A 13,229-nucleotide genomic window follows, 5' to 3' on the forward strand; every position below is an offset into this window, starting at 1 on the left:
GAATATTTATATATAAATCAAAATCTGACAGTGTTTTGAGGCATTTTGTTAAGACGTGATAGCAATACATACACACATATATATATATATATATATATAATATCATTTTCATATACGGTCTATGGATAAAACCATAGACTGTATATAAAGAGATAAAACACTAAACCATGCCAAACGCGTGATTTGTAACCACCTCCCACAGTCATTTTCAAAGTTTTGACAGGTTGCCACGGCCAATATGGCGGTGCCGTTGACGTCAATCCGCCAACCATCGCGGCATATAAATAATTACATATATTACACTGAAACAGAGCTTTTTATTACTTTAGTTCCTGTTGGGTGTAGATTGGTTTAAAGTACCGTTCAAATATGATGATATGCAAGATTATGCAACCGAATGACTCATTGCAGTGTGTGATCGTCCCTCTGATGGAAAACTCCAAAACACAAGAAATGGCCAGCCAGCAAACCACGCATGCGCTGTAGTCGGCGCTTTAAAACAAGTCTTGAGGAGGGAACATGAAGGTACTGCAGGCTGTCTTAAACCACACTCGAGGTAAGCTTAAACACTTGAGCATGTGTTATCATAAACAGGTCCAGTTTAACTTTAAATCCAATTACGACGTTGTTTCCAAACGGAAACAAATTTCGTTGGTGAAATTAGCCGGCTAACGTTAGCATGCTAGCTAGCTAGCTGTTATTGTTTTTCATGATTTGGCGAGAAGCAAAATGGAGGAGAGTGTTGCTGCCAGTGTCCTACACAGCCACTCCCGAGTCCTTGTTGGAAGCCCTTTTACTCCAAAATGTCTGCCCGGGCGCAGCCTCTTATCCATTAAATTCGTCTTTAAGTATTTACTTTGTCGTTGTTTCCGTATATTTCCTGCAGAGCTTTAGCTAGAATTTCAAACCCGGTGATCGATCTTAAGGATCAAATGTAGGGGTTCATTTTGCAGTTTTTTTTTTTATGGGAGGGGGACTTGATTAAGTGTTGTCAGAAGGGTTCCTTTTTCCAAAGTAAAAGATAAATATCTTTATTGTTCTTTTTGTTTTACAGTTCACATGGTAAGCAGCTGCAGATAGATGTAACCACTGAGACTCCTGCAGGATGGGACGTGGTTGTCCTCGTTATGACTCTGAGACCCACTTTGTTTCGAAATACAGGATTCAAGCATAACCTTAACACAATCAACTTTGACAAAACCTACTTTGGGGTCACCACTGTGAGCCCTGTAAGCATCAAAAGGGAGCCCTGCGACTTTGCTATAGATGTTGAAGACGTCAAAAAGGGGGCGATCCAAAGTAAATTAAAGAATTTAGAGTAGAATTACATGACAAGCAAAGTTACCCTCGCTGCAAAAGTTGCAGAAATAGTTCAAAGAGACAAAACGGTGGGGATATTGTCCCCTGTCAGACCAATGGGGGGTGAGGGAACCCCAGTGAAAGGTAAACCCCTCTCTGTTGACAATATGGATAATCCTCAGATGACTGTGAACAATAATCCTAAAGATGCCGGTGGCGATGACAGTGCGAAGGGAGTTGTCCCTGGAGTCCTTGGCACTGCGTCCATTGAACTCTCTGAGGGCAAGTGGAGGAACATCAGAAAAACCCCTGCCAATCCTCACACACAAGCCAACTGCCTCCGCCAGATTCTTCTCCTTCAACTGGACCTCATTGAACAACAGCAACAACAGCTGCAGTCCAAGGACAAGGAGATAGATGAGCTCAAAGCAGATAAGGAGACGGTATGTTTAAATAAAATCCTGAACAAAGATTGGTCCATTATTTAATATGTTCATTGTGGGTTTTTTTGTTTGTTTTTTTAGTACATCCCTATTAAATATGATAATCATCTTTGTCTTCAACAGCTACTTGCACGCATCGAGCGTATGGAGCGCCGCCTCCAGCTCACACGGAAGGATGTGCCCCGTGATAAGCGCCTTTTCCAGCCCCTGGAGCCATGGACCCCTGATAAAGAGGACATCTGGGATCTGGATATAGAGGAGAGTCCACAACCAAACCAAGCCACTCCCCTCCAATTTAGCCGGGGTGGCAAAGGTCAAAAAAGGTCAAATAAATAGTGACAAACACAATTAAGCAACTTTTTATCATATTTTTGCACTGATACTCATTTAATTGTTTTTATGCACACAGGAAGTCTTGCTTTGGAGATGCTAAAGCTCAGAAATCTCAGGGTAAAAGTGCAAAACTTAGTCCTCAAAAGTCTGAAATGGAACTTGGGTTTCCCAACCAAAGAGGGCTGCGCAGTAAGGAAACCCCAGAGAAGAATGTTCCTGTGAGGTCGGGGGTAGAAAAGGACAGTTTGCTCCCATGCAAAGAGGAGCCTGAGCTGAGCTGTCAGATGGAGGATCTGCCCTTCATGTCTACTACAGAAATGTATCTCTGTTGCTGGAACCAACCTCCTCTTTCCCCTCTGCGTGAGACTTCCCCTAAAAAGGAGGAAGAGGTGGCCAGTGAGTGGACTCCTCATGTAGTACATGATATGCTGATTGTTTGTAAGCCTAACCTATATCCCACTTTTAAACACTTAATCTATCAATTGTACTGAACACACAATCTACAAATAACTTGTTTCCTTTCTTTCTTTCTACACGCTAGTTCCCTCTTGGAGGGAAAACCATATAGAGCCACTGGATGAGGACTCGTCTTTTAATCCCCCTGAGGTGAGGCACATTTGTAAAAACAAAAACATTTACATTTTTAGCATCACATATCTGATAAAAACACCTAAATTATGCTTGTGCTCCCATCAAGCCACTGGATGACAGCGTGTTTTTGAAACGCCACTCAAAGCTGGAGTTGGATGAGAAAAGGAGAAAGAGGTACAGAATCAAGCTATTTAAGTTTGAGATTTATCTGTTTCTCATAAGGGAAGATGGAAAGCCAGTGTTCACAATAGATTATTTGATTTTTGTTGAATTTAGGCTTTAAAGGACTCCAGAATTAACAAAGGTATATTTTTTTCTATTATAAGGGATACCAACAAAAACAGCTACAGAATTTGTAACATTTTGATTTGACTTTTATTTTTTTAAAAAACATGTTGAATTTTCAGCAATTGATGCTCATTTTATCATTGGATCATTTCTTTTCACTGTCACTCATAGAAAAAAGAACTTTTTTAAAAAAAAAATTTGATTGTGTTATTGTACCCATTTTTATGTACAGCACTTTGTGATTTTTATGTGAAAAGCGCTTTATAAATAAACTTTACTTACTTTACTTACTTACTTGATTTGGAACTAAATGTGAATATTTCAAGGTTCTTTATAATTCTTGTTTTGTATTCTGACAGTACAATAAGTACTCTGTGTTACTTGGTGAATATAGGATTCAGCCAGTTTCTGTTCTGCAAGTGACTCATCATCTGTTGTAGCTTAGATGCAAACGCACAACCACCCAGCTCTGTTGCACTGTTGCTCTACCTCATTACACTTCCTGCTATTTTAATTACTCTTTTTAATTAATGTTTGTTTGTAGATGGGACATCCAGCGAATCAGAGAGCAGCGCATGTTCCAACGTTTGCAGCAGCGTATGAACAGAAAGAAAGTTGTCCAGGAGACTGAGCCTGAGCTCTCGTCTTTCTATCCTGACACGGAAGATGGTACAGCTGCAGTATTTTAATACCTGGATCAAACTTGGTGCAGTGTAATACAACAGAAATGCTTTTGAATGGATCCAAGTGGCTTTTAACCCAATTCTTTCATTTATTCCAGTTGAAACTATTGTGATCACTCCCTTCTTGCCTGTGGTTGCTTTTGGCCGGCCGCTGCCCAAACTCTCCCAACAGTAAGTTAAAAAATGTTCTCCTGTATTTCTGTTTGGTGCTGGTGTGATGAAAGAGAAAAGCAGCTGGTTGTCAGTGAGGCTTGCAAGTGAAAAACATGGATTTAATATTGTTAACTGGCCTGGGTTACTGGTTTTGGTCTGTTTTTAAGATGAATAGAGGGCTTACTCATCTGTAGTTTTTATTTTTGTTGTCAGTCTCGCATCACAAGATTGAAGTCGGTGAACTTCCAGGCATTTGAAATCAGTCTCAGCTTCTTTGGAAGTGCTTGAAGTGGAAAAACCTAGTGTCCATTTTTTCTGGAGAAGGACATTTACTGTTAAATATGTTCTGTAGTCTTGGCATCGTTTTTATACAACACACCAAAATTCCTTCAGCTGTTCATCCTCCTCTTTAATCTGTTAAAGAAGCTTGAAAAAAAATATACGTCTTAAATTTTGTAAAACTGAACGTTGATTTAAACTTTTGCTTTCAGGAACTTTGAGCTGCCTTGGCTGGACGACCGGAGTCGATGCCGCATCGAGGTGCCCAAAAAACACACTCCTCACCGAACCTGTCGAAAGTGAAGTTCATACGTCTGCTCCACGCCCGGATTATTAAATACTACAATTGTCTTTTTCTGGGGGTGGTTGGGGTGGGACATATCGCTTGTCACTGTTTATAACTGCTGTTGCTTTCAGTCTGTCGGGACGTAACCGATCCATTCTTTACACGTCACCACAGACCAGCTGATCTGCAGAATATCAGAAATATCGGGAGACGCTTGGTGCTGCAGGAATACACTTCCCATATTAGCAGCTGTTCTTTGCATGTTCTGCAACACGTTTGAGATGCGTTTCGTTCTAGCTGTCCCACTCGAGAGATTTTTGTCACAACAAACGCTGAGTTCCTGTCAGGTTTTATGGTTACTGGTTTGATGGGGTAATCTTGAGCATGTGGAGGGAATATTAAGACTTGAGATGGAGCTTGACCAGTTTGCCACAAGCAATACAGCTCCATCTTCATGCCGCGTGTACTTTTACCACATCAATTCTTCCTGCCTAAGTAGAAAAATGTCAAAAATCAACTTATCGTGTTGTGTATTGCCTATTAATGTTCACACAAATTCATCAAGACTTTATCAATGTAACGTGATATTGGGAGTTTTGAGGCAGCATGACTACATATATTTTTGGGGGGAAAAAATTGCCTTTCTGAAGCCAAACCAGTGTAAAGAAAGATTTGGTCCACAACTAAGCAGTGGTCTGTGTTTTCTGGAGATTTCCTCAGCAGAAATGAGACGGGTTGTCATTTTGGCTTTAATAAAGGGATTCTGTTCCTTGTTTTGTTCCTTTCTGTTTTACGTGAGTTGCATGGACTAAATTCCTGTTGCAAACATAAGATGGTAGCATGGCTTGACCCCAGGATGGAGAATAATCTCTGCTCATTGGGCTACTAAAACTACAAAACATTGTTCTTGAAAGCATGACTTTTTGCTGCTCTGTTCAACAAGAGCAGCAGTTCGAACATCTTTCGTCATACAGTGACTTTTCCGTGTTTTCCATTTTAACAAAATGCTTAACTATTAGGCGAGTTATGTGTATACGCTGGTGTCTTGAGTTGGCTGGTGTTCAACGGAGCCATTTTAGATGATTAATAAGCTTTTTAGCTGTAGTTTTAGCAACGTTTGCCAGTATGCTCTTTAACATGCTGCCAGTTAATCTCTCCCTCTCTGAACTAATCATGATCACAGTCGGCGTGATTGATTTCTGCAGGCGTTTCTTTCCTCTCTGCGTTTGCTCAACCTGTTCTGCGTATGATGCAACAGCTTTCTGCAGCTTCAGTACTCGGACTGCCAGGCTTTTTGTCGAGGCAGCTTGAACATACAAAGTTAATTTTCTTTTTGTTTTTCCATGTACATAGCTTACAGAAACAAATGTACATAAAAACATGGCTGTTATTTTTTTATTATTTAATGTTGAAAGTGTTCAGTACATTCAATATTGTTCTATGATTGTATGTTGACAAATTGACAGTTTTGAAAGTTACATTTTTTTGGAATAAAATAATATCTCTATCATATTGGGCTCTGATGTCCCTGTTTCATAAATACAAACCTTTTTTTTAAAAAAATGAGTATTAATATTTGTTTTTTTTACTAACAAGTCAGGTAGTTTTTGTCTAGAAATATTTGGCAAAATTTTCTAAAATGCTGACTTAAAGTCAATAATGAACATGGGCTTCCTCCCATATGTTGGGTTAATTGATGGCTCCAAATTACCTCGAGGACCGAGTGTGACCAGTAGTGGTTGCTTGTCTGTGTTGGCCATGTAACTGGCAACCTTTTCCATAAAACATCTTTTAGGTGCAAATTGTATGATTTTAAGAGATTAAAAACATACCCATGAAAAGCAAGAAAGGTCCCATTTTTAATATAAGGTCTTTTTTTTTTTCTTTTTTTTTTTTTAGCCTTTTAACAAAATGTAATAAAAATTTAGGGGGATGTTTACCATTTATCACTATGTGTTATGACAAAATTCTAAAAGTGTAATCTGCTTCCTGGTGTTTGCTGGGGGGCAGAAGATGAGTATCAGATTGTGTTCAACAGGATTTTGAGCAAAGTTTCTGTTATAAAGTCATAAACATCTCAGAAACTGTACGTCTCCGGGTGGGAACGTCAGAAATGAAACATGCTCACTGCTTCTATCATGCAAAGTTTGGTTTGTGTCTCAACATTGTATGGCATATAGTGAAAACTGCCTGCACATGTACAACTACGTAATACAAAACATTAAACCTAATGTTGGAAAAATGACAGATCATGTTGCCTTTGAAGTGACCACAAAAGGAAAATTATTTAGATGTCGGCACTAAAAAGGAACCTTTGGATTAAACTTTTCATTGCAAGTCTGATTCTGCTTCCACACCTCCAAGAAATCTTGAAATCTATTTCCATGCAGATTTCACTCTTCTGGAATCAAATAAAATGTATCATGAACTCTGGTCTGTCACTTTAAAATTCATTGGCAAATTGAGGATTTTTATGGATGCTGTTGGAATTTTACTGAACATCAAAGGGCCATTTTAGGTTGTGAGGTCACATTTGTCCCATAAACCATCAACATCATAAACACAATTATTCGTTTATGTATTTTCCTAACCACTTAGTCCAATGAAGGGTCGCAGACAAACACAATTAGCTTTCTTTATCTTTTCTGGGTTTTTTTTTTTTTGGTTTTTTTTTTTTGGTCTTAATTAAGGCTGATTGACTTAAAAAACTCCCTGCGTTGCTTTTATAACATTTTTTTGAAGAATAAATCTAGCTGCTTCTGCCTTCTATCACATTATAAACATTAGTGACTCATTCATCAGAAGACATGAATCTGGATCTTTATTTCATCTGTCCAGCATGATGTTCCAGAGTTGCCCCAGCTCATTTTGATTGACATTTGTATCATGTCCAGGACAAACTGAGCAGGATGCATGCAGACTCCTGCCTGGTTAACCGGATCTCCAACTATCTCCCTGCCAGGCTGCGGGAGATCACATCAGACGGTGTAACCAGCTGCAGAGGAGCACCTCAGGGCACTTCTTCACCCTGCACACCGAAGACTTCTGCTGCAACTGTGCACAAATATGCAGATAAAAGCCATTGTTGGTGTATGAAGGAGAACGAGTTCCAGGCCTGGTGAGGGGCTTTGCTGTGTGGAGCTGCACAACACAGCTGCAGCTAAACACAGCAGAAACTTAGGAGCTGGAGATTGACTTTTGCCAGTCAAGACTGGGATCGCAACCAGTGCAGCTTAAGAGGACTGACAGAGGCTGTAAACTCGGACTCATTTAATGTTGATACTCGTGTGACATCTATATTAAATTCTATACTCTTAACGTATTTTAAACTATTTGTTGTCTGTACCTTATGCACCCAGAATGTGTTTCCAGATGAGCCTGTCTGAGTAAAGTTTTACCTAATCGAATCACTTTATTAGTAATTTTTACGAAACATATCATGCGATCGTGCACTGCTCCTCTCACTCGTCTTTTATCGATATCCAGACTGTTTTATGCTCAGCAGCATAAAAACATCCCAAAGTGTTAATCCAGCTGCTTCTAAAGATTCTGTTCTCTAATATTTTTCTATTTTGACCCATTTAATTTACAAAGAAAATATGTCAGAACAGCAACTAGTGAATGCCAATGTCAGCTGAAGTAACTTCACCATCTGTCAACCTGATCAGAAACGAACAAAGAGAAAAGCCACACCTCTCCACCAAAAAGGTTTTTATCTCTCAATAGTTCTACGTGTTAAAGAGCTAAACTCCTGCTGAAATATGGATGTGAATGCCTTCAAAAGGTCATTTTCTTATAGTGACTCAACAGCTGAATTAAAGAAAAATTTCATCAGTGACCAACGTTACATTACGCAATTACACAAGCAGTTATTTCAATCTGAAAAAAATTGTTTATTGAATAAAGAAAAACAAAATCTTCAAAAATAAACATCAACCAATTCCTTATTAACATTTTGGTGAAAAATGCTGCAGATCTCAGAAACAACTAAAACAATCACCTGGAGTGTCTTCCCACTGTTTCAGAGGCAGCTGAACACACCGTCCTCTTCAGATATTATTTGTAAAAATCAACCTTTCCATTAGTAAATGTAGACAGACAAAAGGTGTTGAGACAATCTTCTTTAGTTCATCATCCTCTGTTAGATCTCATCAAACCAGCAGCTCCCAAAACTGAACAAAAAAAAAATTACTGCAGAAAACTGAATGATGATGATATAAACACCGAAATCTGCCTGATGTACAAAACATGCAGATATTCTTACATATCAATATAAAATTTTACCATCAGTAATTTTACCAGCTTTAATTTGGTTTCATTTAAATATTTTGTCATTAGTGTTTGTTTAAATTGTTGAAAACGTTGCTTTTGGAGTTAGTATTTACACAGATCATGAAATGGATGTTTACTTTCAGTAAATCTGTGTCATTTGGCAGAATCTTAAATGAGATAGAATTTTCTAGACCTATGACGGATAATGACCCTTGTAATATATATATATATTTTTTAATAAGATACATAATACACAGAGAAAAAAAAAAAAAAAAAAAACCTCAAACAGAAAGCCATACACCCTTACAGCACAACTTTTAGGCTGTGACAGCAGGTCAGTTATACCTTCCAAAGAGTCTAGATGCAGAGATTTGAGTATGTTTGGATCTGTATCAACAGCCTCGCCACAGTGCGTGTGTCTGACTGTCGCTGTGCGTTCAGTCTCTCCGGAGGTTATTCAGACGCTCCTCCAGATCTGCATCGATACCGGCCACGGCAGCTTGGGGTTCAGCTTTCTTTCCCGCTGCCACTGACAGGCTTCCCCCAGTGCTTGGAAGATCTGAAGGAACACACGTGTAACATGTAATGCTACGTAAAAAAAAAAAAAAAAGAAAAGAAAAAAAAAAAAAAAGGGGCAAACTTGTAATAATTGTGTTGTTGTGTTTCTTACTTGATAGTTCATCAGAAAGATTCAGGCCGAGCTCATCCAACACTTGGGACACGATGGCGTCACTGCACACAAAGCACAAACGCATCATTAACAAATCAGACTGAATGCGGAGCAAACTGGGTCATTATTATAGGCTGCAGAGGGTGAGTTGGAAGGAAGTGTAGCGTTTTGTATGGAGGAGTTCTTCCCAGTTCTGTTCAGCATCTGGTTTCTGGTGTTCCACCTCCCCACAAAAAAACTGTTAATGCAGGGATACATATTTGATATTTTTACCATCTTAGTTTTTTTTTTTACACACATAATCAGCAAAGTTCTATATTAAAAATCTTAATTTGGTGTAATGTCGGTAAAAGTAGCTGATTTCTGGTGTGAAGTTAGGTGTCTCGTTACAGCAGGAAACCAAATCCACTAAAAACCTCTATATTCTTCTTGTTTATAAAGATTCTGATAGTTTTCCAGCTCTACATTAAGAGGACGGCTGTGAGAAGAGCTGTTTTATACGAAACACTAATTCAATCAGTCGTCAGGTGCATGTGTGGGTGAGGAGAGGGGGTCTTGGCTCAAAAGCTGACAACTACCTCCCTTGAGAAATAGCACAATGTGGGAAAGCAAAAGCATTTAGGGAATAGTAAAGTCAATAAAGATTAAAAAAAAAAAAAAAAAAAAAAAAAAAAAAAGTTGTTTTTTTAAAAAATAAAAGATCAAATAAAAAAAGGATAAAAACACTGATGATTTGGCTCATCATTCTAAAGGTTTAGGCAACTTCTAGATCAGGGGATTAATCTATTAACAGTTAAAACCTTTTGCACGACATAAACATCTTGTAACTGAATCAAATCATGACCTTCCATCAGTGTCTGCTGTACAAAGCTGTGTGTGTGTGTGTGTGTGTGTGTGTGTGAGAGCGCGAGACATATTCCTTTCTACATTCTTTAAAACAAAAGTAGTTAGCTTTAATCTTATAATATGGGAGTAAAGATGAATATTTGGGAAACATAATGCATTATAATTTCATAGTGCATTCATGTTTTATTGTATGTGTGTATAAATACATGTTTTCGCTTGTATTTATATATAAATATCAGTTATTTTTCATGTTTTGTCTTTCTTTGTCAAGCACATTCATTTCATATGTTCCTACAGCAATAAAACTGAATACTGCCAGTTTCTTTTAGCATATAATGGAGAGTTACTTCTAGATCCATTTCATTTGAATCAGGTGTGTTGGAGCAGGTATACTTTGAAAACCTGCTGGATTCTTGTAGGACTGGAATTAGTTTAAAAAAAAAAAAAAAGGCTGGTCTTGCCTTCCATTTTGGTGCTGAAACCTTTTGGTTGCAATCGGGTTTTTTTTTTAATTCAAGGTTTAAGTTTCACCTTTTCCAAGTCTTTATGCCGAGCTAAGCGACGTTAGCGCTAATTTTGCTTATTCATACAAACAGAACAGCAAGAAGGATGAAATAAGAAGAAATAAACTTATCTGAGGGGTCGTGCAGTCACTTACCTCTCCTCCTCATCATCCTCATCTCCCATTGCATCATCAATGGCGTCATTCATCATCTCCTCTTTCATGTCCATTATTTCGCTCTGACGTTCAAACTCCATCATGATCTTCTGAATCTGAGGCAGTTTCAGCTGTGAGAACGGAAAAAACAGAATGTGGGAATTAAGATAGGTATATTATTTATTTCCATCACACTGTGGGCTTCAGGGACGGACCTGTCTGTTCATGGTGGCCATGGCTTTGGTGACGCCTTTCATAGCCTGTGCCATGCTGTTGTTGGACTTGAGCGTCTGTATCTTCAGACTGACGGCTTGAATGTTGGCTTTCATCATGATGAACTTCTTCACGTAGCGCCGCGTACGAACCAAATCCTTAGCCATGATCTTCACTGCATCCTGCGGATATTGAAAAACACAATCAAGTTTCTTGTTGACAAATGACTCATTAATTACAAACACTTTTGTTTCACCACACCATTTGTCCCTGTTTGGCCATTTTCTTGATGTCTGCAATGATTTTCTTCTCTTGTTGCTCCAGTTTCATTCGCTCTCTGTCCAGTTCTCTCATGGCTCTGTTGAGTGCTCTCTGATTCTGCCTCAGCATCTCTTCCGGAGTCTTCCTCTTTCCAAACAGGAACTCCATCTGACAAAAATAATCAGAATATTTTTATTTACTTTTTTTTTTTTAGGGCCCTGTGATGGACTGGCGACCTGTCCAGGGTGAACTCTGTCTCTTGCGCTATGATTGCTGGGATTGGCTCCAGCTTTCCACAACCTGGAATTAGACTAAGCGGTTTACAAAATGGATGAATGGATTTATTTTAGCAAAACAGTCACAAATGCTGAAGTTATTCTAATGGCCATGGTACCTGTTGATTGAACAAGATGTGAACTAAGGAGACAACAACATTGGGTCTGTCAGAGTGGTGAAAAATTCTCCTGCTATTTTCTGTTTGTCTAAGTTATACATTTGCACATATTCTACACTAAATAGCATTACTTTGCCTGAGAAAATGTGATGCCATCTATTTTTGGCTGTTTTCTTTAACAAAAGGTAATAAGTTGAACAAGTTTGCTGGTCCAATCTTTTGCCTTTCATATAATCACTGCACGCTGGATACAACATGTGATGTTTAAAGATGTCATCTTCGGTTAAGTCAAACTGGAGCATAGAACTGAAGAAAATAATTACCAGCAGACCGACTGATGATGTAATTGTTACTGACACATGACAAAGACAGGACGCAAACCCTCACAGAAACCTGAGAATGGGTGGAATATTTGCTTACAGACTGACAGACGTGGTTAAATAAGGTGTAAACTTTCAATATGGTTTGTCTTTTAATTAATCAGTCAGCTCCAGGTACACATGTGGTTGTGTAAATGTGGGGGAATTCCCATTTTAATTTTTCCATAATAATTATAATACTTAAAGTTAATATGAAGCCATTTACCATAAAATCACAATACTAAGGAGTTAATATGAAGATTTACCATAATAATTATAATACTTTGAGTAATATATAAGCCATTTACGATAATAATTATAATACTTAGAGTTAATATGAAGCCATTTACCATAATAATTAAAATACTTAGAGGTAATATGAAGCCATTTACACATAAACACTAAAGATTCCAACACTATTATCTGTGGTTTTAATTCTTTCTATAACCCTCTTGGCTCCTGGACTGTATTACTCGGCAGTTACTAATGTGAAAAAAGGCCTGAAGTTAGATTTTAGTCGTGTATTTGTCAGCTGTCGAACCCTGAAACCTTCCACTTCCACGGGAACGGGCAGCTCCACCAATGACTAACACCAGACTTTCGTCCCACAATGTGTCACACTTACCGTGAATCAAACTCGTCGTCGAAAACACAGAAATCTATAAGCTAAACGGCACTGAGGGCGTTTTCTTCAACTCAAACTCGACTTAAATTTAAACGAATATTTGTTTTCTTCCCAAGACTTCCGTGTTGCGATAGTTGCACTTCCGGGAAATGACCTCATCGCGCAACGTAACTTGACGTCAATTTTACCGTTGCGTTGTGCGTGTCAAGTTGCCAAGAATCAGTAACGTAGCGTAGCAATGAATTTCTAAAGTTACAATAAGATATCTGTGTGGTCGTGAGCGTAAGTATTCAGTTGATTTTAATCCAGAATTGGGATTTTGTAATTAATAATATAATGATATATATATATATATATATATATATATATATATATATATATATATATATATATATATATATATATATATATATATATATATATATATATCCACAATCAGACATATTTTTACTTGTTCGTTGGTTGTTATAATGTCTGAAACTTTGAGTAATACGGAAAGTCTTTAAGAACTCTTAATTTCCCTCTGTTTACAAACTGCTCCAACTTAAATGTGAATAAACCCTATGGAATAAACGC

The 13,229-nt window shown here is 38.1% G+C and overlaps 2 protein-coding genes across 2 annotated transcripts; one reads left to right on the plus strand and one right to left on the minus strand.

Annotated features, from left to right (window-relative positions):
• The first annotated feature begins 411 nt into the window (after positions 1 to 411).
• On the plus strand, positions 412 to 5,734 carry msl1b (MSL complex subunit 1b). Its single transcript, XM_079261434.1, is given in 10 exon segments — positions 412 to 556; positions 1,055 to 1,319; positions 1,323 to 1,742; positions 1,866 to 2,065; positions 2,152 to 2,471; positions 2,617 to 2,681; positions 2,773 to 2,840; positions 3,499 to 3,623; positions 3,736 to 3,808; positions 4,282 to 5,734. Coding segments are annotated over 9 exon segments (1,554 nt in total). The 5' UTR covers positions 412 to 556; positions 1,055 to 1,127; the 3' UTR covers positions 4,373 to 5,734.
• Positions 5,735 to 8,224: 2,490 nt separating this feature from the next.
• On the minus strand, positions 8,225 to 12,792 carry chmp2a (charged multivesicular body protein 2A). The gene is made up of 6 exons (XM_079261383.1): positions 12,654 to 12,792; positions 11,276 to 11,443; positions 11,017 to 11,196; positions 10,802 to 10,932; positions 9,298 to 9,359; positions 8,225 to 9,186 (listed from the first exon to the last, which is right to left on the minus strand). Exons 2-6 carry the CDS (start codon positions 11,441 to 11,443, stop codon positions 9,065 to 9,067), a joined length of 663 nt encoding a protein of 220 aa, XP_079117509.1. The 5' UTR covers positions 12,654 to 12,792; the 3' UTR covers positions 8,225 to 9,064.
• Positions 12,793 to 13,229: the final 437 nt, after the last annotated feature.

This window comes from Telmatherina bonti, assembly GCF_933228915.1.
Source record: "Telmatherina bonti genome assembly, chromosome: 21".
Taxonomy (NCBI): domain Eukaryota; kingdom Metazoa; phylum Chordata; class Actinopteri; order Atheriniformes; family Telmatherinidae; genus Telmatherina; species Telmatherina bonti.

What these genes read in the sequence shown, in the direction of transcription:
- chmp2a (XM_079261383.1), bottom strand. Translation starts at nt 11,443, where the DNA reads ATGGAGTTCCTGTTTGGAAAGAGGAAGACTCCGGAAGAGATGCTGAGG. An exon ending in TGGCCACCATGAACAGACAG is followed by an intron (nt 10,933 to 11,016) that starts GTCCGTCCCTGA and finishes CCGTTCTCACAG; the next exon opens with CTGAAACTGCCTCAGATTCA. An exon ending in TCTTTCTGATGAACTATCAA is followed by an intron (nt 9,187 to 9,297) that starts GTAAGAAACACA and finishes GTGTTCCTTCAG; the next exon opens with ATCTTCCAAGCACTGGGGGA.